Source organism: Dipteris shenzhenensis, chromosome 13, assembly GCF_047967505.1.
Source record: "Dipteris shenzhenensis isolate YYH24624 ecotype China chromosome 13, Dip_SZ_1.0, whole genome shotgun sequence".
NCBI classification, from domain to species: domain Eukaryota; kingdom Viridiplantae; phylum Streptophyta; class Polypodiopsida; order Gleicheniales; family Dipteridaceae; genus Dipteris; species Dipteris shenzhenensis.
The window spans coordinates 18,872,747-18,898,698 of NC_141608.1; the positions used below are offsets into that span (position 1 = coordinate 18,872,747).

Here is a 25,952-nt window from a genome sequence, read left to right on the forward strand (position 1 = left end):
ATCCTTTGAAGCCCTCATATATCACAGTGCCTTCTCTGTATAAAGTATTATTACTTCCGCCTTGGATTTCTGACAGAGCAAATTTTGTTTGGCATATGGATCACCCACTAAAGTGGTGGAAAAAGCGGCTGCGTCTCCTTTGGCATTATAAAGTCCCTCTTCGCCAACAGCTTTTCCATTGGCGAGTCCTACTAAGCATTTTTCCATCTGGGCAGTTACTCGCGCATAGACATATTGCTCAGGCTGTTTGCCACAGATGTCTACATTCTGTTGACTCTGTGCTTCACATCTTCTGGCACTGTCCACACACTTGTCATTTCCTGGCTCTCATCCGACAGGGGCTTCAAGCGCGATTTCCTACTGTTACTTTTGACAGGTTCTTCTGGTTGTTTGGTTTTCATCCAGCTAGACACGGTTTTGATTTATTTTTTGTTTGGGTGCGCTATTGGGCACTGTGGACTCTATGGATGGACAGAAATCATAGAGTTTTTGGTGATCCTACTTTTCCATCTTTTCTTTTTTTCAAATGATCTCTGCAGCAATCGTTATATGATTGCTTTCAAACTCATTTGATTGATCATGATGTATATGCAACTTATACTGAGATTTTCAGGTGAGTAGTAGTTACTCGACTTTTGAAGTAACTATGAATGTAATTATTTTACAGCAATAAAATATTTCTTCTCACAAAAAAAAGTGTGTGTGTGTGTGTCCACCGCGACCCAATGGAAATTTGAATCGCTTCTGCATTTTGTGGGATACGGATCATCCCACTCCAGCTTCATATTTGGTTATTGTGAATAATGTTTCCATGGGGAGTGCCTTTTACAAGCTCAAGTGGGGGCTGTTTCCAGCTGCTTGCTTTGAATGCAAGCAATTTGGGCACATGGCTTCACAAAGCCCTTCCCGAGTTCCACGGATGCCAGTGCAAGCTGAAATGGTTCAACCTTTGAATAAGAATGCAAATGCCTCTTCTGTGGTAAAAAACAAAGGGGTCAAACAGTTTTTCTTTGTTCAAGACAAAGGCAAAGCCCCGGCTGTCTCAAATGGTAATGCTTCTTTTCCTGTGCCTTTGTCCTCTCCACCTCAAGGGAAGAAGGAAAATATTTTGACTGATGGATGGCAAACTCCTCGCAAAGTTATCTCCCCCAGGCAACCTTTGCCTTCTCGGACTTGGAGTGGTGCATACTCCCATGGGAAAACACCTACTGAAAACTCTGGTGTTGGCTTGACCTGGGCTACTGTGACTGCAAATCGAACCTTGTTTCTTGAAGAAGTTGCTGCACTTTTGTCCTCTCCTTAGGTTGATGCTTCATCCCAAGGCAGAGGCCCAGACATTGAGGTGGAAATGTAGATGTAGACAGCCCGTTAGTTGCTGTACATACCTGTCCCATGACAATAAATATGCTTGATCATCTGAAGTGTGTTACTCTCAATGTACAGGGAATGTGTGATGGTCACAAATGGAAACTGGTTTGGATGTATATCAGGCAATTGCAGCCTGATATAGTTGCTTTGCAAGAGCATAATCAACATTTGTATGCTGGTCAGATAGGCCATTTTCTTGGTTATGATATCTTCTATGCTGGAGAGCACTCCTTTTCTGGTGTGGCTTTTTTGGTAAAGCACGACCTTCAACCTATTGTGGCTCTCAATGATCGCCATGGTTGATGGATTATTGTTCAATGCCTTGTTCAAGGGGAAATTTTTGAATTTGCATCGGTTTATGCCCCCAATCTTCTCATGATCGAGCTTTGATATGGGCTCCCATGCATCGCTATCGATGGCGACAACATGCCTTCATTTGTGATCACTTTAATAATGCCCCTCAATTGAGTGACAACACCTCAGGCCATACTCATATGTTGGCTTCTGAAACACAAGCATGGTCTAGTTTTTTACTTCAGTTGCGCCTGGTTGATCTCTGGAAGGAATTACAGCCCATGCTACCGGGCTATACCTTTCAGCATAATGCTCAATCTTCTTATCGGGCACGCTTGGACACATGGTATCAAGTTGATCCACAGCATTGTGATGCCTTTACTTGTCAAATTTGGGTTGATCATGCTTTCACACATTCAGATCATGCTCCTCTTTGGTTGAGGCTTTCCTTACATGAATTTCCCACTGACAGATTGCCTTGCCAAAGGCTTTTGCTGATTAATAATAGTTATCTGGAGCATGCTGACTTTGAAGCCTTGGTCTCTGATGCTATTCAGCCTCTCTCTCGTCAGATACATATTGGTTTGGATTATGCATGGCAAGCTTTTGTTGCTCGGATGCAAGCAATTATTCGGGATTATGGCAAATCCTATATGCAAGCCACAAGGGAGACTATAGCACATGCCAAATTTACTTGTTAAAGTTTGACTGAGCTTGCTCATCTTCGCCCTTTGTCTTCAGAGGAAAGCATGTCCTTATGTCAAGCTCAATTGTCTCTTCAATCCAATGATCGTAGAAAGCTTGCTAAATGGGAAACCCGATCCAGACAACTGGCTTTTTTGGATAAAGGCTGCTCTTCCAAGCAATTTTTTAAGAGTTTACACTACAAAAGACAGGCTGCCAATATCTGTCGGATCCGGATGCCTGATGGTTCTTGGTCGACATCTCATTCAGAGCTTGCTGATTTATGTGTGCAGCACTTCTCCTCGGGTCATGTTTGCACGTCAATTTCTTTTGCAGCATGTTCATCCAATTTTGTCTGATGCTCAGGCTTTGGAACTTGAACATCCCTTCACTGAAAGGGAATTGTCTGATGGACTGAGATTTTGTGGCAGATGGAAATTTCCAGGATGGGATGGTCTCATTGTTGAATTCTCTCTTGCATTCTGGGATCTTCTTAAATTCACCTTGCTGCAAATAGTAAATACAGCATGGCAAAATCAGTAGATGCCTCTGTCATGGAAAAAGCGTCTTCTCAAGCTGATTCCAAAGAAGCAGCTATGTGATTCACTTGGTGATTGGAGGCCAATCAGGCTCATGCCAGTCATTTACAAGATCATTGCCAAAATGCTCGTTGATTGGATTAAAGGCTATTTGCATGATGGGTTGCATCCCTCCCAATATGGCTTTGGGATGGGAACTCACTTGCCGACAAGAAACTGATTGGGTTTTGACTAAGCTTCAGAAAAAGCTTGTGTATTGGAAATTGGCAACCTGGCCTTTGCACGTTCGTCTTCGAATAGTGCAGTCCATCCTTGTGGCATATATTCAATTTTACTTGCCATTGATCATTCACTAGGGCAGATCTTACATCTTTCATCTCTATCTTTATGGAAATTTTCTGGCGATCCAAACATGGCAGAAAAAGTATCACGCTACTTTCAATGCATCACATTTGTTCTCTCAAGATGCATGGTGGATTGAACATCATGGATATTCATGTGCATATTCTTGCCCACAGGGGGAAAATGTTGCAGCAATTTCTGCAAGGTGATCAGTCTTGGGCACTTATGATTAGGACTCTGGTCACTCATATCAATATTTATGCGTTTGGTCATTGGCAACTTGATCAATGGGATTTCTTTTTTGGCTGCACTGATGGTACTTTGCCTGGCTGCCCTTTTGTCTCCTGCTTGCTTCTTGACTGGAAGCATGTTCTTCCTCATCTGGAATGGAATGGATGGCAATCCTTCCTTGGGAATCCTTTGAGAGCTGAAAGCATTCACTGGTTGAAAGTCTTTCAGCCTCCCTTGGCTTTACAGGAACCTCGACATTCCTACTTTGTCTCGTTTAAAGACATCACCTTGCTTGCTGAGGTTATAGATGATGCTGGTACTGTGCTCCTCTTTTCTCTAGCAACCACTACATATGGATTGGGCTCTCATTATCGTCCTTTGTGGCGACAAATTACTTCTATGCTTTCGCCTTTTGTTTCAATTCCTCCTTTGGAACTCCAGGACTGGCTGGAAGATTCGACTTCGACTTCTCCAGGGTCCTCTTCTCATCCTTTGAGGCTATCTCAGATTACTGTACCTGCATTGTATAAAATCATTTTGCCTCAACCTTGGGTTTCAGAGAGAGGTGATTTCATTTGGCGAATGCATTGCCCAACCAGGTGGTAGAGGAAAAGATTACAGTAACTTTGGGCCTATAAAGTACCGCTTCGGCAACAAGTTTTCTTTTGGCGAGTTCTTTTGGGAGTGTTTCCATCTGGACAACTATTAGCTCATCGACACATTGCTCCTGCACTTTGCCATAGATGTTTTGCTTCTTTGGAGACTGTGCCTCACTTGTTTTGGCATTGTCCGTGCTCTCGTGAGTTTTTTTATCTGCTTCGACAGCACCTGCAAGCGAGATTCCCATCTATCCTGTTTGGGAAGTTCTTTTGGCTATTTGGGTTTCATCCATCCAAACCGGAGTTTCATCTTTTCTTCGTTTGGGTTCGCTACTGGGCACTATGGACTTTATGGACATATAGGAATTGTAAAGTCTTTGGTGATCCTACTTTCTCTCTGTTTGGCTTTTTTAGGCATTCTTTGCAGCAATCTTTCTTTGATTGCTCGCAGACTTTTTGGCGTATACTGAAATTTTCAGTTGATGTAATTGTAGCACCTTGTTTTGAGGTTGCTACTCATATAATATAATCAATCAAAGATTTCACCCAAAAAAAATAAAATGTGTATGTGTGTGTTTGTGCACTTTTTTTTTAAAGGAGAAATTTTGCACTAAGAAAGCATTTACATTCATAACTGTCCCAGAGTGGGACAACTACTAGACATACAAATACACACACATACATACGTATACATACATGCATATATGTATGTATGTACGTATGTACACACACACACACACACACACACAAACACACACTTTTTTTTGGGTGAAAATTTGTTTATATCACAAGCAGCAGTTCCTAAAGAGGGAACATGCCATTACAGACATTAAAAGATTTCAATATAAGACAAGTTGACAGAGGAATCTATCTGACAAGCAATGAGACAATCATAAAAAGATTGCCTGAGTGACATTCGAAAATAGTGAAACTTGGAAAAAGTGGAATCTCCAAAGAGAGAGAGACGCACACACACATTTTTTTTAAAAATCCTGTTATATTTATATTACAATTTGCAGCCTCCTAAAAGAAAGGGGAAGCAATTACAAGATCACAAAGATCATGATACAACAGATGTGTAGTACTGTCAATCTGACGGGCTCGCAAGCAATCAAAGAAACACACACACACGTGTGTGTGTGTGTGTGTGTATGTACACACACACCTTTTTTTTTGTGAAGATTTTGTTGCTTTAATTACACAATAGCTTCCCACAAAAGGGGGGCTCAAAAGTGCGCACAGCACACATACACACGCGCACGCATGCATATATACATGTGTGTGTGTGTGCACGCGTGTGCACAATTCCGTACAGGTGTACGGACCTGTACGACCTTTTCCGCCCTGCTCAGGCTGCTGCTGCCAGTTGATTCCTTGCTCCTAGGTTGCTATTTGTACCGGGTTTGCTTATGGGTTGCTTCTACACGCTGGTTCTGAGGGTTCTCTCTTCCCCCTTTCTCTCCTTTTCGGTTCCTAGGTCTTGTGTACTCTTTCCATCGCCAGAACCTCTCTTTATTCTCTGATTTATAGTTCATCTTGGATCTTTTCCTGGTTTTTTCTCTTTTCCTTCTTCAGACCTTGTATTTTCTTCTCTCTAAATCCCTAAATATCTCTTTCCCCTTCTTCTCCTTGCAAATATACTATTTCCTTCTTCTTTGTGGGCTTTTTTTTTCGGGACTGTTTTTTCTCTTTAATCACTTTACAGGTACCTCCTTTTTTGGTTCCCTTTTTTTCAGAAGACATGGCTGAATACTCTTATGAAAAAACTTTCAAAAGGATCGATTGGTTCAATGCAAAAAGCAAAAGCAAGCTGAGGGTCAGCATGACCCCGTGCATGATTCTGTTGAAGCACAACTGGTTTATGATGTCATGCACGAAGGATTTGCAAACACAAGGAAAGAGTGGAAAGACTCAACATTTGTGCCTCACATTTTCTGGCACTATCCACATACTTGTGATTTCCTCGCTCTCATTCGTTAGGGGCTTCGAGCGAGATTTCCTACTGTTACTTTTAGCACTCAAGCTATCTTTCTATGATTGCTTGTTTGTTCACCTGATAGACTATGCTGTCTACTTGTCTTATACTCAGATTTTTTGATTTTGTATTGGCTGATCTCCGCTTTGGGGATGGTCTTTTTATGATATAAAGAAACACGGCTTTCACCACACAAAAAAAAGTGTGTGTGTGTGTGTGGGGGGGGAGGGGGGAGGGCTTCGCTTTTTTGGCTATTTGGGATCTATCCTCAACGGCCAGATTTTAACCTATTTTTTACCTGGGCTCGCTACTGGGCACTCTAGACTCTCTGGAAACATAGAAATCACAGAGTCTTTGGTGATCCAGTTTTTTCTCCTTTTGTTTTTTTCCGTCGTTCTTTGCAACAATCACTTTTCGATTGTCTACAAGCGCGATGCCTAGATCATGATGTATATGGGCTTACATGGAGATTTTCTCTTGATGTAAACTTTTAGCTTACCTATTTCCGGGTTAGCTCTCTTGTAATATAAAGTACTCAAAGTTCTCACCCAAAAAAAAGTGTGTGAGTGTGTGTGTGTGTGTATGTGTGTGTATGTACACACACACACACACACAAACACTTTTTCCTTTTTTGTAAAAGAAATTTTGCATTAAGAAAACATTTACATTCATAACTATCTCAGGGTGGTACAGCTACTACTCACAAAAAAATACTGAAAGAAAAAGCAAGAAAAGCTGCTCCAGTGAAGAACAAGTAGTACAAAAGAACTAAAAGCACTCGAAACACTTCTAGCAGTTCCCAAAGAGAGGACCTGCTATTACAATATCAAAAGATTTCATTGTAAGACAAGTAAACAGAGTAATCTATCTGACAAACAGAGAGGCAATCATAAAGGGGCACACACACATATATATGTATAAAGCAGAACTAAACTAAATGAAACTAAACAGGTACCTAAGATTAGATGAATTGCAAAAATAAAACAAACCTAAGAGCTACAAAGAAATGGTTTATGAAGCTCCCCACTTTGGAATTTGATTCTAGGTTCAAGGATCCTAAACATATCTAAAACTGAAATTCCTAAGGTATAACAACTACAACGAAGGACAAAGCCTTTACTGGGGTAAGTCCCATCGGCTTATGGCAGACTCCATCATTATGGACAACACCAACCACTGTTGGAGACTCCTCTTGCACACTCAAACCATTTGTTCTAAACATTGAAAACAAATGTTACAAACTACCATTTAAATGGTTCACAACCAAGCTCCACAATATCCATTCAGGGAGCATACCATAACAAAATAAAAGATGGAGTATATCACAACAAAATAAAAAGAAGTTTTCTGGAGAAACAAAGTTCAAGAGACCTCGGGACATTCATGAATGGACGTTCATGTGTTAAGAGGACAAGAAGCAGTACAAGATGGAGAGAAAGAGCCTCAAATGTCGTGAACAAGGCAGCTCCTTTGAAAAAGGACAAGGCGGCAAGGCCAACATACATAATCCAATGTCTACACCCCAAGGTCACAAAGTTGAGCTTGAGCAGGAAGATGCTTGCACCTTCATTTTCCTGCCAATGGCTACATCCTCAAGGTAGCTGCTGCTATTAAGCCTAAACAATTAATCTAAGACCAACCGCAGTCCAAACTAGCCTACATGACCATTCCATTGCAACCTACATTCGACTTTCCCTCAATGGAATGGATGCAAGTTCCAAGTGTACCTAAAGTACTCTGGTTGGGCATGCTCATACTGATTAAAATGGCATCCTACAGTAGAGCAATTCGCACCATCGAGCACCAATGCCTCCCAAGTCAGCTTCAAGGACTCAGCATGCCCTCTAGGCTGCAATTCTTATAAAACTTTTCAATCATAGTTCAGAGGTTTTCAAATGCCGACCTTAAGGTTCTAAGGGCACAAGCAAACATGATTAACATCTTTCATGCAATGCAATGTTTTCCAACATAAACTTTTTGGATTGAATTAATGTAAAGCAAACTTGCATCTCTTAATTGTAGTGGTTCATTCTTGTTTTAAATGATACACTATGAATCATCCCAAAAAAAGAAAATAAATCCTGAGTACTATTGAGTTCTATCCACTTGATATGACAAATTTTCCCATTTAGTCATATATGATAACAGTCTATGATGTTTCCAAAGAGCATTGCCCTAGCCCAAAAGGCACAATGGCAGAAATGACCTTCTTTAAAGCTGTGCACGATCTTCTTCATACATAAGACACAGAAAGAAAGAAAGAAAGTTTATTAAAGTCTTCGGAAGACCGATGGGTCTATGAGACTGTGAAAATCCTGATACAACAAGCTGTGGTAGTGGAGCTACTAAACGAGCGTCCATACCAATGCAAAATGCAAAATGCAAAAAATGCAAAAATGCAGAATGGCAGTGCTAAGTCCTAAGTACAACATAGTCATGTCGATGGTCGACTATATATATCAACCTCAGCATCATCATCAATATCATCATCATCCCCAACAACAGCAAGATATCAGGATCGATGAGGCACTGGAGGCATGAAGTCGGCAATAGAGTGCGGTCGGCCACTCAGAGGTGCGGTCCTGGCACGTCTCCTGGTCGTAGCTCTGCCTCTAACCAGGGCTACTGTGACCCCCGTCGGTCGGGCTCCGACTCTAAACAAGGAAGGGATGTCTCCAAGTGTGATCTGTGTGTCGAACCTATGTCTGAGCTGTCGGGTCACGGGCTCCAGGTCACGGTCATGTCCAGGCCTCGTCTCGTTGGGGTCCATGTCATCTAGCTAAAAGAACTCCGTGATAGATCTCTGAGAGGGATCAACCGAGGAAGAAGTCTGCTCTTGTCTCCGTGCTCGGAGTACCCTCTCGCGATGTCTAAGTGCCTCATGAATGAAACCTGCCAAACACCGCTGGTCTGGGTAGGAGAGGAAATGGGCTAAAATCCCATAACTATCTCTGAAGAGGCAGTGGAAACATCCTCAGATCTCATAGTACACAGGACACCTGAAGATGAAATGCTCCTCTGTCTCAACCTCCTGTATGTCACATAGTGTGCACATGCGCCGCTCCTTGGGTAGTCGCTCTGCTCTGCCGCTCTCGATGCGAAGTCTGTGTGAAGAGACCTGGAACTGTCCAAGAGAGATCTTCATCGAGTGGGGTAGGTGAATCTGTGTGTATCCTGGTGGGTCAATGAAACCCTCCGCTGTGATATGTAAGAAGTGATCTCTGTAAAAGCTAAGCTTCACTAGGGGTTCCCTCAGTTCCAACCAGGTCCGAAAAGTGTGTAGCTGTAGTAGATCCTCACGGATAACCTGGTTGACCTCGTGTGATAAGAGGGGAGAGAACGGAGCATCCATGCTATACAGGAAGGGAGGTAGTCTATCCATGTGGAGCCCCAGTCGCTCAAACCATCTCTCTATACGTGCATACTAGCACCTCTGATCTCCTCCTGTTGCAAGTGCCATAGAAGAGAATAGAGCTATCCATGGTAGTCTGCTATGCCCCGAGGTATAATCCCCATATTCCCTAATTCGATACAGATATGTGATGACCTGAAATGCAGCATCTAGCTGTAAAGGGGGTGACCCAAACTCAGCCTGAATGATCTGGTGAGGAACGGATGACATACCACGAATCATCCGTGATAGCATGAGAACCTGTAGCCGCTCCACACGGGCCTACTCTGTATCCAACAAGTCTGGCCCCCAACAAGGGATGTCATACATCCCCGCTCATACATCCCCGCTGGGCAAGCCAAGGAGTCAAAAAGCAACCCCTTGGTGCGTGGATCCTGAAAGTGTGAGCGGAAGCACTGCCTCTCTAGCCTGGCCAATGAGGCATACCCTCTACTCAAGCATGCCTGCATCGCGGGTCTCATAGTGAAGCTCGGTTCGGAGAAGATAACCCCAAGATAAGTGTATGATGAAACTATCTCAACAGATGACCCCGCAAATGTGAACTGCTCTTGACGCATGATGGCTCGAGATGTATTGAAGATCATGACCTTGGTTTTACCCAGGTTGACCTTCAAATCATGAGACTCACAAAAGGACTATCGTGCGTCTAGGTATCTCTGAAGCCCCTCTGCTGAGCAAGACAAGAGAGCCACATCATCTACATAGAGCAAAATTTGGATCAGCATGCCCGCAAGAGAGCAACCTACACCCCCCTGTGTCTGCATCACTGTCTCAAGCTCGTCAATGTAGAGGCCAAACAAGGTAGGCGACAAATAATACCCATGTTTGACCCCGATGGTACTCATGATCTCGTCTGCCCACCCGGATCCTCCCTGAACTCTGCCAGAAACTCTCTCGTAAAGTGCCATGACAGCCCAAATGATCTCCTAGTCATAACCCAAGTCCTGTAGGCGCCGTATGAGGCAGGCTCTCGGGACCGTGTCAAATGCCTTGCGAAAATCCACAAAGCAACAATAAACCCTCTGCTTCCGTGACCTCGCCTCCTCGATGATACATCTGAGCGTCAGAATGTGGTCCATGGTTCCATGATCACGTCCGAATCCGGCCTGTCCTGCTGCTCTGAGTCCTCGACACTCTGCAAGTCTGCTATCCTCAGAGTCAAGTACTGATGCATAAATCTTGAACATGACATGTCCAATCATAATGGTCCTATAGTTCTCCGAGCTCATGGGATCCCCTGCCTTGTGGATGGGTGAGATAGTGTTAATGGTCCAAGCATCCCAAACAAACCGCTTCATTAAAAAGCTTTGCTAAGATCGGGGCTAGGAGGTTAATCCCATATGCAATGAACTCAGTGCATAGTCCCTCACGATCCTTCGCTCGGCCATTATGAAGTTTCATTACAGCATTCTTTACCCCTCCTCTAGTGAAGAGGGTGCAGGATGTGGGACGAGGCATGTGTGAGAGGCTAGGGACTGGCTGATTTGGAATGTCATAAAGTGTGCGTGCATAATCAAACCAGATCTGGGTGTCAATGAGTGGCGGAGGGGACCGTCCTTCTAGAAATCTCCACCAGAAGTCCTTACAGTTGTTACTAAACAAAATGTTCAGTAGCTCCTCCTCGTTTCGACAAACGAAGTCTAGTTTCTTCCTCGGTACCAGTCTACGGTATTCACGTAGCATATCTGGTGCGCTCGGAAGACTGTTTTTGGTTTCGAATCTGAGTTGACGGCGTAAGGCCTTACACTCATCATCGTACCAACTATTACAGGGTACGGTTCCAGGGAGTGGTGGGCGCGTGGAGCGAGTGGTGTGGAAAAAAGCGTGAATGGCAGCCTCGTGTAGTGAAAAAGCGTGAATGGCAGCCTCGTGTAGTGAGCGGGTGACAAGGGCAGCACGATCGTCTAAAAGGGGTATGAAGTCAATATAAGCGAGAAGTATGTACAGACGGCCAGAGTAAGAAGGTGAGTAATCCAGATCAAAGCGTATATCGTGGTAGGTGGAGTAAGCATTGAGTGGGGTGGAAGGTGCTGTGCGAAGGGAGGTGGAGATGCGAAAGAAAAGGTATGTATGATCAGTCCCTGGGGGAAGAGGTGCTACAATGAAGTCAGTAATGCGAGATGTGAAGACAGGGGATCCCATGATGTAATCAACCACCCTGGAGCCCCCCCCATGTGGAAAGCATGTGAAACCACCTGAAGCGGGCCATCTGTCAAGACCATTATAGATAATGAGATCATGTATCCTGCCTAGGTCTAATAGGGCCTGCCCATAGGATGAGAATGGACCTCGCCTATCAGCCGAAACCCGTAGCATACCTGCCTCCTCAAGGTCAACATCTGCCAGTAGAGTGGAATCATCTCTGAAATCAAGAAGTGGTACTTAACGGGCCCTTGTCTTGGCGTTGAAGTCCCTCACTAGAAGGACTTCTCCGCGGCTAGAAAAGTCAACTATGGACTGATAAAGGGCAGCAAATGGGGATGTCTCATCATCACCTCGAATATCTCTAGTAAAGTGGGAGGTCTCCAGGGGGAAGTAGCAAACTGCGACAAACAGACCATGGCTGTCCATCTGTCGTATCCGGATCCAAAGAAATCTGGAATGTGTATCTCTCTGCTCTACTGACATGATCCCCCGAAGTGTGGATCTGAAAAGGATTGCAACTCCACCTGAACCTCGAACTCCTCCTGTACCCCTCGTCTCATCTCTGTAGGCAAACTCCCATGTATATCCACTGACTATTGGAAGAGGGCGCTCTGGACTCTGATGTGTCTTTGTATAGAAGACTATGTCGTGGCCTGTATAGGATTCCGAGAAGTTTCCTAGTTCTGACCATAAGGTACCATTACAGTTCCAAATGGTGCAGGACAGGGTCTCGGATATCTAAGTCTCATAGACCCTGCTTCCCTATGTAGGGGAGGGGGCAGGTGTCCTACGGGGGCCTGTAAGAAGTCGTCCCTCTCGTACCACTGCCCACTTCCCCTGCTTCCAGGCCTGATCCCGCTGCTGCAGCAAAGAGCGCCTCTCCTCAACCGGTAGAGGTGTGAGGTCCTCATCCATAGAGATCACTAGCTGATCTCGAAGGACTGACCTGCATCATAGAGCTAAAAATGATTCAAACCTCTCCAAAATGATCACTAGAATATAAACCAAAACTATAGTAAAGAGATTGTCTATTCTTGCTGTGCATGGGATGCTGACTTACTCTTGTCATTGCAGAAACTCCCAATAAAGCATACAAAACACCAGACACAGCACTCTCTCCACACACTAAGCAAATCCTCAGAGAGACTGCAGCCAAAGAGGTTTCAGCGATGTAGGCCCCTGACTCCACAATCGACGAAATGCTGACTTCCAGAAAACCTGCAATTTCATACACACCTGCTATTGGTTACAACTGGTGCCTTGCAAAATTGTTAAAGAATAGACTTAGAAAGCCATAAAAATCCCTTAGCTGAATCTATGCTCATGAAAGCTTTCTCCACTAGAAGCACAAACCTACACTGTCCATTATGAGAACATGACAGAAGGATCAAACCATGTGAAAGTTTCAATCCTTTAAGCCTTGAGAGGTCCTTATAACTCAGAGATAAGACACACTGAACTCCAATCTCAAGACATATCAGTCAGAAAGACTCCCTGGTCCACAGAAAGACAAGTGAGATAGGGGAAAACCACACTAAGAAAGCTGATTGATATTCAAAAGGATAACAACAGATGATGACAAAGTAGATTTTAGATCACAACTATACGTATGGGCTGGGACCCTATACGTTGATTAAAAATGGCATACCTAATCTAGACCAATATTACAACCCATCAGAGCATTATTCAATGCATGAGCACACTAGCCCAACAATCCTCTTGATAATGCAAATTAGTTGCTGAAGTCAGATTCATGCACACTAGCCCAACAATCCTCTTGATCATGCAAATTAGTTGCTGAAGTCAGATTTGATTCTCACACATTGCCTCATGCATCATCATTTCCCATATGAAGAAACAACTTCTTCTATATAGCAAGAAAATGCCTGCCAAGAAACCTTTCTCCTTTGGAAAGCCCTGACGAGCATGTATGTTGGATTGTTCTTGGTAGAACAATAAATAATTTGAATCTGCTAGCTTTTTACCTTTAAGGATGAAGAGATGCCTAATGACAATGTGGTTAGTCTAGAATAATCCCAAGGGTTCTTGGACAAAGCAATGCATGATTAGTTGTCACAAGCAGTGGATACCAAACCATCCAAAGCAATGCCAAGGTCACCAAATAGCCTAGAAAGCTAGCTCGTTTCACATACTCTAGCATTTGCAGAGTGCAAGAAAGAGCAATAGTGTTTTAGTTCTTGCTCATCCATGAAGTACCACCAATGTTCAGCAATTTGTCGATCATGCGTGCGTGGGTGTGTGTAGCATGTAGTGGAATTTCTGGCTTTCCCACGTGCCTAATCACCGTTAAAAAAGCCTTGCAGCTGTACAATTTTGGATTGCATATAAAAATTTCCACATTGTAGAGTACCTTTGACATATCTAAGGATCATTTTTGCTGCTTTCCATTAGACAGCCTTAGGTTTGCCATGCAATGACTAGCATAGCTCAATGCTTGTAAAATGTCAAGCCCAAAGGTCATAAGATAAATTAAGATGCCACCTCTAAGAGAGGAGTCAAGGACGGCAGCAGCTGATCTCAGACATCTGCAATGACAATCCCCCTAATGGACAGGTGCCCACAGGGTCTATGGTGCAGTCGCCCACAGATATGGCATGCTTGAAAGACAAGGTCTCGATCTCAGCATCTCCAGACCATCTCCTCGCCTGTGAAGAAGTCACTGATAATCACCTGTTACTTATGGTCGTGTCCCATGATGGATCTCATGAGTCTAAACCTCAGTCGAGTGACCTCATACAAAAAGAGTGAGGCCAGTGTGGAAGCAGATGTTATAGCAGATGTTCCAATTCTTACAAATGACTGCAAGGATATGCCTCTTCCTATGCGTAGGTTCTCCTTTTCCTGTTGAGGCTTACTGAGGGCTGGAATACTCAGGCTTAGCGTGTGTGCGCCTTCTTTGAAGAACATCACTTGGGGTGTTCACAGGTCTTCCAAGGATGGCTCTGATACCATGAAAGAAAACAAGTGGAGGCCTTCTAGAATGAAGTGGCCTCCCCTCACATGCACAGGTAGGAATAGATGTGAATAGCTACAATCTGAAATGCCAATCATTGCCTACAATACTCTCCCCATGTGAGAGACGCACACATGGAAATGCAACAACTAGCTACAAACACACATGTGCCTCAACAATATAGCAATCCCTAACTAAGGAGCCGAGGAGCTAAGGAGGTGAGAGTGAGCAAAGCTTCCTGGTGGCTCCTCATAGACGCCAAGGCTTCAGCCCCATCCTATGTGCCACACTGACACGACATAGATGCTTGCGTTTGCTTGGATGCCTTGGACCAAGTGACAAGGTGAGTGCATGAACCTATGGCCTAAGGTCTACTTAAAGGATCATGTTGTAAACTAACTCAATACTTCATCACTTTTTCCAACAATCCTGCAACAGAGAGAATACTTTGAGAGGAGCTCATGTCCTAAAGACCTGCCCAAACTAGCATAGAGAGTCTGTGGCACCTGGAGTCCCAGCAAGCCCCTCGTTCCATGCTTCTAAGATTGTTACCTCCACAATTGGACTAAGGAGGGTATAGGCTTATCAAAGCCTAGGCCTGACTAACCTAGGATCTAGAAATAGATGAACGTGGCCTAACCTAGCATTGAGACCGGAGCTAGCAAAGGTGAGGTTTAGATCCTGTGGATAGAGCTAGCCCGCTAAAGGCAAGTCATGGCTGAGCTATACTTGGCAAAGGGTTGCCACAAAGTAAAGAAAAGTTACTTTACGCAAGCATACTAAAGTATAGGCTCACAGCTAAAGATAGTCGAGGGATGGTCTATAAGTATTAGGCCAGGGGCTCATTATCAGGGGTCCGAGGAGTGTGCCCCTCTGGACATTGACCTGTTGGCCTAGGAGCAGCAACTAGAGGAAAGGGCATGTTGTATGGGATGCATGTCTAAAATTTGATGCTGGCTGGCTCTCTACAGTAGTCTAGACCTCTAGCTGGGGGGTGGCTTGACGTACTGAGCCTACAGCTGGGAGGTGAGCTGCTAGCTCGAACCCTTATGGGTTGCATACGGTTGCATCCCTGGTTTAATAGGACTCCAGCTTGAAGTTGTACCATACTAACGTTTGGGGCTTACCAGACCTAGATAGGGGATGTTTCATTTGGTATCACAGCCAGCTTTGAGCTCTATGAAATCCTGACGATGTGAGGCAAAGCGTAAATTCCCTTGGGACTTGCAAAGGATGCACATGTCCCTGGTAGAAAGAAAGAAAGATATATTAACGTCCGTGGGAGGTCTCGCGGGCCTATGGGACAAAGTACGGAATCAAGTAACTCATACAAACCACTGTGTGAGGAGAAGAGAATTCGTTGTGGTTTCTCCCTCCCTCCTAACCCGCCCCCTCCCTCCCTCCTGACCCCCCCACCCCCCCCTTTTTCCTCTCCCCCAACAACCCTCTCCCTCCCCGCCCCCTTCCTTCCTAATTCAGCTCCCCTACGCCTCCCCCCTCAGTCTCTCCTCTCCTTCCCTTCCCCTCTCTCCTACCCTCTCTTTCTCCTTCTTCCTGCGCCCGTATTCCAAGGCGTTCTGGGCAGTAGTTTCACGGACAGAGCTTTTTCACTGTTGGAATCGGCCTTTTCACATCGATTGGCGAATGGATCCCCATTCAGACAATCTCCGTCCACTTCCACCGGCCGTGAGAACCGTCATTTTTTCAGAAGACGAGTTGCAGCAGCTCAAGAAAGATGTGGAATTAGAGGGCTCCACATCACTTTTCGTCCGCATCTTTAGGTCGCACCCTTCCAGATCACAGGCTAGAGACTGGATGCTGGCGGCGTTACCAGGAGATCTCGCCCCACACCTCAGGGATATTCGACTTTTGGGACGTGGATTCTTCCAAGTGGTTTTCGACTCCCATGAGTCCACAACCCTTGTTCTCAAAGCTAATCCCCTGGCTTTGGGTTCGAGGAGGATCTTTCTTTTGCCCTACACCTTGGGCGTCGATCTGGTCGAGGAGGACAGGCAGGTCACATCACTATTCATTAGATTTCCTGGTCTTCCTCAGATCTACCATCGACTGCTTGCCACTATCGGAGCCACATTCGGAGTGGTCACTGAGATTCCCATCCTTCTTGGCATGCCTTCTTCCTCGACAGAGGCAGTCAATGCAGACAGGGTGCCTCGTGTTAGGGTCATTGTCTCTAACCCTAACATCTCAGATGACCACATCATGCTTCAGCGTCCAAACGGCTCTCTCTTTCGACAAAGAGTCGAGATTTTAGGTAGACAGGACTAGTGCAGGATTTGCATGACCCTTGGGCACTTTGCTAGAGACTACCCAAGGAAGAGAAAAAGACCCAAGAGGTCTTCCGGTGCGGCTCCTTCATGTACTACCCCGACTGTACCTCCCCAGCACCCTGTACCACGCACTCCAGGACCACCAAGAGCAGCAGGGTGCCCTGCTTCACGCACCCCAAGACCACTAGGGGCAGCAAGGCGCCCAATGCCCGCAGCACACTCAGTACCATGATGGAGAGCTATCAAAGCGGCTCCCTTACCTCAGGAGGAGACCTTTGATCCTGTTCAAACAGATGCCTTCCAGACTCCAGAGGTGGATGTTGCTGCAACCCCAGACACTACAGTTCCACATCAGGAGGGGCCTTTAGATGCACCAATACCAGCCCCAGTCACTTTGGTTTCTGATCATAAGGGGACTACCGATACTTCTTCCCCACAGACTGTTCCTGCCACAGTCAGGATAACCGAGGGAATGCATGCATAGATGAGGACTCTAGATTCCTCTTCAGCCTTGCCACAGGCCTCCTCAGCCCCCAGCTCCAGTTTTGCAGATAGAGGCCTGGCAGGTCCTTCTCCTCCATCTTCCGCGAGTGCAGGTCTTCTTCGCACTCCTCGACCAGACTTGCTTATCACAAACTCTTTTTCGGCACTGGCAGATTCGGCGACTTTCATGGATGATGAGGAGTTTGTGTCCTCCACCTTAGGGGTCCCGGTCATTGGGATTCCTTTTGATAGGGCCTCCCCTTCAGCAAGTGTGGGGATCCTTTCACCTGTTGAGTTTCCTGCCCTCAGCAGGAGTGTTTCGGCCCAGGGGAAGCTGGTCTCCTCTACTAGGTCGGGTAAGCCTTTTCATCCAACATCCTCCTATCGATGGGGATAGTCAGCTGGAACATACAGGGCCTAGGCGGAGTTCCACACCATCGCCGTAGGTAGCTGATCCGGAATCAACTTCATCCAGGTGTCACTGGAGGTGCTATTGATATCCTTTTTATTCGGGAACACAAGTGCATATCATCGACCCTTTTTATTCGAGAAGAGGGTTTGAATATCATCGACCCGGATCTACAGTGCAGAGCCTTACTCTGCAAGGTCGTTGTGAGAGGACTTGTGCCAGGGCAAGAGCCTTGAAAGGATTTCTTTATCAGATGCATACAGTCTCGCATGCCCACTTTAGGAGAGGATTGGACACACAGTACCAGATGAGTTTTCACTACAGCCCACCTCAGATCTCCCTCTTCCCCTCTTATGGTTGCTATCTTGAAAGCATGGGCTAGCTTCAGGAGTACTCTTCGTAGGATTCCCCCATCCACCCATGAAGAGATTGAAAGGCAGCCTATCATGTGGAATGACAGGATTTTGGATGAGCATGGAAGACCACTTGAAGCTTCTCCGTACATGCAGTGGCCAAGATGGGAGAGGGGCCCTGCATCTACTGTGGGAGCATGGAAAGCCTTCAGGAAGCTTCCTGCAGACCAACAGGCCCAGATGGTTCTTAATCTCAGAGGGAGTGCAGGGAGAGTCCAACACAATGATGCAGCCTTGCCCTTGGATTAGGTGGACACATATCACATGCCTATTACTTGCTCCATCTGGATGGGGGCATTTTTCAGATTGGGAGTTCCTTTACAGGTGATTGCTTTTCATGACACACATGAGGATGCCTTAGTCTTTGATGTTTGTTCGGGGGGCACGCTATCCAGATCTACAGACGATATCTCGTTGGAGGTACCATTTCAGCTAGTCAAGATAGTGGGCTTCATGGAGCATGGCTCTTTTTCACAGTGGTACTTGGATCTTGACCCGCTTCTCATCGCCCTGGGCTCATGGAGGTTGTGTATCTATGGAGGTGTCCCAATTAGTTTTGCAGTGGGACCCTGGGGAATGGGAATGGATAGATGAAGGGCACCGAGAGAAGGGCAAACCCTTCTTTCATTACATGGTCAGTATTGCCAGGAAATTCCAGCTCAGCTGTAGGGGTTGGAGGCCTACCAAAGCTCATCATTGGGAGAACTTTCAGATTTCTGCTGATTTGCAGAAAATTTTATGACAGAGGCTCTGAAAATCCCACCGGAATAGAAAAATCACTCTCTTCTTTTGGCTTTCTATTCATGGTGGGATAGCAGTAAACCATTGGAGATCCAAGTTTGGAGCTGACTCCTCTTGCCCTCGTTGCCTTTCTGCTTTGGAGAAAATACAACACTGCCTTTGGGATTGCAGATAGGTGAATATCATATGGAAGGGGATTGCAAGACTTTTCAGCACTTTTGTTCACCTACCTTTCTATATGACCTGGGGATCAGTGGCTTGGCTTACTCTTTCAGGGCCCCAGGTCTTTTTTGAGAGACTTGACTCCTCTTGGGCTCTTCAAATCCGACGACACCTTGTGGAGTCGTGATCTCTAGAGGATGTTCCGGCCACTCTCTTCAGGGCTGCTCATTCCTCGGTTGACTCTCCATGGGAGGTCTTAGCTAGCATTGCAGCATGGCACATTTGGAGAGCTAGATGCACTGAGGCTTTGGAGGGTTCTCAGGTTCACCCTTCTCAGATCTTGGCCAGTACTTGGACAGATACGGTACACACTCTGATGGCCATTTGGGTGACCATGCAGGGATCATCTCGAGCAGCCTCTTCCAGGAGAAATACTTTTCTCAGAGATTGGAGAGACTCTCCCTTCTTTGCTGAGACTTCTACAGGGTTGAGTTGGCATTTTCAGCCTCAGCCTTGGTTTCTCTCTACCTCATTCCTGTGAGGTGTTTTTTATTACATGCTTAGCATGTTGTATTTCTGCACAAAGCTTGCTCTAGCAAGTTTCTTTCTTACTTAATAGGAGTCTCTTTTTTTGCCAAAAAAAAAAGAAAGTAACTTTAGCAGTGGAAAAATACTCAAAGTCTCTACTTTTCACTTTAGTTATGTGTCATGCAAGCACCGTGTGTGCATGCATGCGTGGAAAGACATGCAAATAACTGTCAAATGAGTTCTAGAATGGACAAGTACCCACATGCATGCGTGCATGTGGGTATACTTTTAAAAAAGTATGCTTGAAGAACTAAAAGTTCTTTGCTTTACTTTTCGCAAAGCAAAGTTCGCTACTTTCTAAAAGTACTTTTGAGGACGCCAACCCTTTTAGAAAAGTTATAAAAGGAGGGGAAAGTTGTGGCTTGCATGCCACACCCTTTTCATGCATCCTAGATCCAATTCGCTTGGCCCAATCCAACGTTTATATCAGCCATCTTCCCATGCCCATAAGCTGGTCTACACGTGACCAATTCGCCCCATCTTGGTTGCAAACAATTGCTCTTGTTTGGTGGCGGTTCTACAAGGCAGCTCCACAGTCTCTCTCTCTGTCTCTCTCTCTCTCTCTTTAACTGATGTAATGAACGCCTTCCTGACATAGGACTACAACTTAGAATTGTGCTTCAATAAGCTCGAGCTGAGTTGCCATGTGCACTCCTCGACCCTCTCTGGTTTATCCAGATGATGTAAGGATTTATGTTTTGCACTTTATCCCATAAGCCCGTGAGGCTTTCTGCGGACGTTAATCTCTCTCTCTCTCTCTCTCTCTCTATGGCTGGTCTGATCCAGGTGGTTTCTCGGAGACATACACTGACAGAGATATGGTCTTCTACACTGAGACACATGAGATCCCCGAGAGAGGATTGCCCACCGTGATAGGATATACATGGGAGTCATCTCATAGGAAGGAGAGGAGGAGAGACACTGGTGTGCGGGGTTCGGGGGGAGTGGCTATCCTCTTTAGATCACACATGAGACCTCTCATATCAGTGGCACGGAGAGAGGAGCATGCGCGACACATGTGGATACGAGTCCAGCTACCAGGCACACGACCGATTCTTATAGCAGTGTGCTATTTCCCTCCACATACCTCATCCTATGCACGTGAGGTCACCACAGAAGGGCACAGTCCATATGAGTCGATTCAGGATGATATCACCAAATTCTCTAGGCAGGGGGACATCCTTCTTCTTGGTGACTTCAATGCAGGCAAAGGTAATAGGCAGGTGGGCCTATTGGACTTTGCATCAGATTCCCTCAAGTACCAGAACTAGATGCAGCTGAGCTCGGGATAGTGACACATTCTGTAGATGCACCACAGGTAAAAGAGTGTGGACGACATCTACTTGAGCTAGGGGATGTTCATGATTTGATAATTTATAATGGGAGATGGCCATCATCCGGTGGTCTCACTTGTTTCTCGCATGGCAGAGGGACAAGCACAATGGACTACCTCTTGGGTCCCTTGGCCTTTACCTCACGGATATATGACTTCATTGTGCCCCCTCCCCCACTTGGGGCTGATCACTCGTACCTAGCCTTTTGTATCTCTACCACTATGCCAACCACAGAGAGGGTCCCCCCTGCGCCCACTCATGTACAGGTTCACTTTGATTGTGCCCTGGACCCCATCTATGTGAGCAACTTGGCGGAGGGACTTCCAGCCCTACTACTTGGAGATGCTGTAGACCTCACCAACGCCTCAGACACCCTTTCCATGGTAGTCATGGACACAGCCATCAAGTCTTTCCCCACGACTCGATCTGCACGTGCCTCACTAGGAAAGATGCCACAGAATCCCTGGTATGATGATGAGTGCAGAGAGATGAGAGCTCACCTCACACGCGAGCTAGCCCTTGGCCACTTGACATCACCCGAGGGACAGCGGATTTCATGACGACTGACACATCGTAAGCGGCGGACCTTTCTCATGCATAGAATGGATGAGGTGATCAGTTCATTTCGAGGGGGGGATCCCACCATTGGATGGGGGCTTCTATTGGTGGAGGGGAAGCCACCTATACCCATCACAGACCCAGGTGTTTGGCACACTTATGCATGCTCTCTTTATGATGTCCCAATGCAAGCACCACCTGATATGTCCACTATGCCCTCGCCTACCACTTGCCACGTGTTCATTGCACAGAATGTGCGGGCTGCACTCATCCGGCTTCATAACTGGAGAGCACAGGACCATGAGGGACTACCGACTGAGCACTTTGATCATGGATAGGAGGTCTTGGCTCCAGTACTAGCACAGATGTTCAATCACCCCTTATGTCACGGCTTCCCACCCTCATGGAGTACCACCACCATAGTACCGATACACAAAGCAGGCGACCCCATGGATACTGGGAACTATCGCACTCTCATGATTGGCCACACGCTGGCCAAGATCTATGGATCGATACTGGAGAGGGAGATCAACAGTCATACAGAGGCACATGGGCAACGTGCTCAAGGGCAGGCAGGCTTCCGGAGACACGCACTCCACTCTAGACCACATTTTCACCTTGAGGGCTATCATTGAGGAGGCGAGGTCGAGACGCCATAAAGTCTACGCTTGTTTTGTAGACTTTTGGAAAGCCTTCGACATTGTCACGCAATCCCGCATGATCGAGAGACTACAGGAGGATATGCAGATCCCAGAGGTTCTAATCTGAAGAGTGGTGAGCCTATACGAGTCCGTTAGAGGGAGAGTTCGTGCCCCAAAAGGCCTATCAGACTGGATTGAGAGCACGATCGGAGTAAAGCAGGGGTGCCCTCTCTCACCGACTCTCTTCGTACTCTACATTGATGAGATTACATCTTTCATAGACCGCCTAGGAGGTGAGGGAGCACCACTAGCGGACTTGATGATACAGTACTATATGCGGATGACATAGTCCTCTTGTCATCTTCGATAAAGGGACTACAGAGACATCTAGATGCCCTAGAGGTGTTATGCAGAGAGAGAGACCTGATGGTTAACCTTGGGAAGACCAAGGTCATGATCTTCAACACCTCCTACAAAGTGCTTCATCGACATAGCTTTACATACCAGAGTCAGCCAGTGGAGATTGTACAATCCTACACATACTTGGGTACAGTGTTCACAGGGCCACTTTGCACAATGACCCACGCAGCCAGAGCACGACTCACACGAGGGCATGGTGCCTTGGCCCAACTAGAGCGACAGTTCTTCCAGGCGCACTTCTAGGATCCACCGACAAAGTGTTGGCTTTTCGACACTTTAGTGAGGCCAACCGCCATGTATGCGGCACCGTTTTGGGGGTGTGATATTTCAGCAACAAAGTGGAAGAGATTCGAGCAGCTGCAGGTGATTATGGGCTCCAGGATGATTCGGAGTAAGCCCTCGGTCCCCCATCAGATAGTACAGGCAGAGTTTGCCATGACCCCTCTCCAAGTTGATGCCATCTTTCAAACAATGGCTTTCCTCCACAGAGTTTGGGACCTACCTTGTGAGAGACTTCCGACACTGGCACTAGAGTCCTCCATACCACTATCTGAGAGTGGGGCAGGTACAACATGGTTTGCACGCATCACCGCATGGTTCGCTAGTCACGGGATTCAGATGGATCAGCTCCCCCCGTTTTAGTATAGCATGGATGCACCGCCCGAGTTGATCCCACGAGATGAGATTAACCGCATCATAAGGTTAGATCTCCTCCAGCTCCACACATCTCACACTAGGGGGGGGGACCAAGAGTTCCCCACCAAGACCCAGCTCTACTATGACCACTTTTTGAGAATATTAGAAGACGGGCTCATCATCAGACCTCAGTATCTCGAGGACAGGAGTCTCACACGCACTGAGGATTGCCATCAGACAGATGCGGGTCTCGTCCCATTAGCTGAGGATCGAGACAGGGAGAGCTGCACGCATACCCAGAGAGCAGCGGACTTGGAGGTTGTGCACGATGGGGATGGTCGAGACAGAGGAGCACTTTCTGTGTGTCTGCACAACTTGCTATGAGATCCGAGGGCACTACCACTGCCTTTTTCAGGAGGGATATTTGGCCCACTCTCACGACTGATCCACTTCCAGGACCAGGTCTGCATTGGGCTCTACTTGATGGAGATGCGATGACACAGGGAGATACTACTATGACATATCAGAGAGCATGAGGATGGGACCACCGCACCACAGGGTACCGAGGTAGACCAAGCACAGAGACAGGTCAGAGATTTCTAGGCATTTGACTCAGCCCCAAGGCACTCTGGGACAGAGGAGGAGGAGCTAGTCGACATGAGAGATATATGGATCAGCGGAGGTATAGGGAGGACTACCAGCAGATACTGGAGGGCTCTGCTCAGTTGACATCAGTTCTCTCCACTGCCTCTCCGGCAGCTTTGGGATCTTTTGTCACTCGTCTTTTTACTTGTCGTCAGGAACTCATAGACTCCTGACCCCTCTCCTTAAGGAGACTCTTTTTACATTGTATTGAGACAGGTCCCATGGGTCATTTTTGGCCCCCCGATGCTTCTGCTTCTGCTTCTGTGTCGTCAGGAAATCATAGACTCCTGACCCCTCTCCTTGAGGAGACTCTTTTTACATTGTATTGAGACGGGTCCCACGGGTCATTTTTGGCCCCCCGATGCTTCTGCTTTTGCTTCTGCTTCTCCTTCTCCTTCTCCTTCTGCTTCTCTCTCTCTCTCTCTCTCTCTCTCTCTCTCTCTCGTGGGGGGCGTCTCAGCCTGTCACGGCGTCCAGGGCGTCTGTTGCGGGCCCTTTGGCCTCACCTGCACTCTCGTCCACCCCGTCATGGCAGCTACTGTCGTGAAGCAGCTGCCCGCCTTTGCCTCCCCTCCTGGCGCATAAAGCTGCGCCTCTAGCCCTTGCCTCCCCACCTAGCCCATAAAGCTGCACCACCTGCAGCTCACAGGGGGCTGTCTCTAGCCCCTGCACGCTTTCAAGGCCTGCAACCCTGCCATCACGGGCCTCGGGAGGCCCCCGTCACACCTCTGCCTAGCCCTCAGACCAACAGAGCTTGGGCAGCCAACAAAACTTCGAATTTGCAGCTCCCACCAGCCCAAACCTGCAAGGACAGCAAGGAAATCAAGAACGTCAGCATCAACACCAAGAAAATGAAGTGAGGAATGCTCCACGAGCGAATATGACAATAGAAAGTCAAAGAAAGGGCAGAGAAGGATTACCAACACACTTGAAGGTCCCCAGGACAGTTTCTAGAATATGCAATAAACAGTGAGCAGCTTCATACACTAGTAGATAATGACAACACGAGAATATATAAAAGCTGTTAAAAGTGCAATGACAGCTTACATGGCAGGGTCACCCCCCAAAAATACCTCTGGGACAGTGGTGGTCTCGAGGTTGTCTACTTTCTCAAACAAGGCCATACAGATTTTGCTAAGTTGAGTGATAAGACACTCAATGAAATCAAGAAGCAAGGAGGGCGTATGCAAGATGAATGGAGAAAGGGAAGAAACAAGAAGGATGAGTGGGAGAAGGAGAAGGTAACGTGGGACACTGAAAAGACCAGCCTTAATGACAAAATGCAAGCTATGGGGACAGAATTACAGCAACTAAGAGACATGCAAGGAACACCGGAAGAGGCACACAAGGCAATGGAAGAACTGAAATTTAAGAATGAGAAGCTCAAGAAGGAGATGGCAGCCTTGTATGGGTGCGAGTTCAGCTACCAGATACATGCCCGATTTTCATTGTAGTCTGTTACTTTCCCCCAGACACATCATCTTATGCACGAGAAGTCACAACTGATGGGCACAGCTCATATGAGACTATTCATGATGACATCACAAAGCTTTCTAAACAGAGGGACACTCTCCTCCTTGGTGACTTCAATGCACGTCCTAGGAACAGCGGTTGGCCTACTAGATTTCAATGAGGATTCCCTCATGGTACCAGAGATGGATGTAGCAGAGCTGGGCATTGTGAGACAGTCGGTACATGCAGATGCACCAGTGATAGCATACGGGAGGCATCTACTCGAGTTGGGGGCTATCCATGACTTGATCATATATAGCGGTCTTCGAAGATGGCCATCATCTGGTGGGCTCACTTGTTTCCCACATGGCGGGGGGAGAAGCATCATGGACCATGGATACACGATTTTACTGTGCCTCCTCCTCCACTGGGTGCCGACCACTCATACCTTGCCTTCCGTATCTCGGCCGCCATGCCAACCATGAGGACGGTCCCCCCACCACCCACTCGTGTCCATATCCATTTTGATTGTGCTCTTGACCCGGTGTACATGAGCCACTGGCCTCGGAGCTTCTAGTCTTACTTGGAGATGGTATGGACCTCGCCCATGCACATCGGA

The 25,952-nt window shown here is 46.6% G+C and overlaps 1 protein-coding gene across 3 annotated transcripts in view; it reads right to left on the reverse strand.

Annotated features, from left to right (window-relative positions):
* The window catches only part of LOC147895123 (ARM repeat superfamily protein), a 218,268-nt gene that overhangs the window by 49,016 nt on the left and 143,300 nt on the right, over nucleotides 1-25,952 (reverse strand). For all 3 annotated transcript variants that reach the window (XM_087383592.1, XM_087383593.1, XM_087383594.1), the window contains one exon: nucleotides 12,650-12,807. In XM_087383592.1, the coding sequence (XP_087239718.1) occupies nucleotides 12,650-12,807 (158 nt within the window). The remainder of the gene's footprint in view (nucleotides 1-12,649; nucleotides 12,808-25,952) is intronic.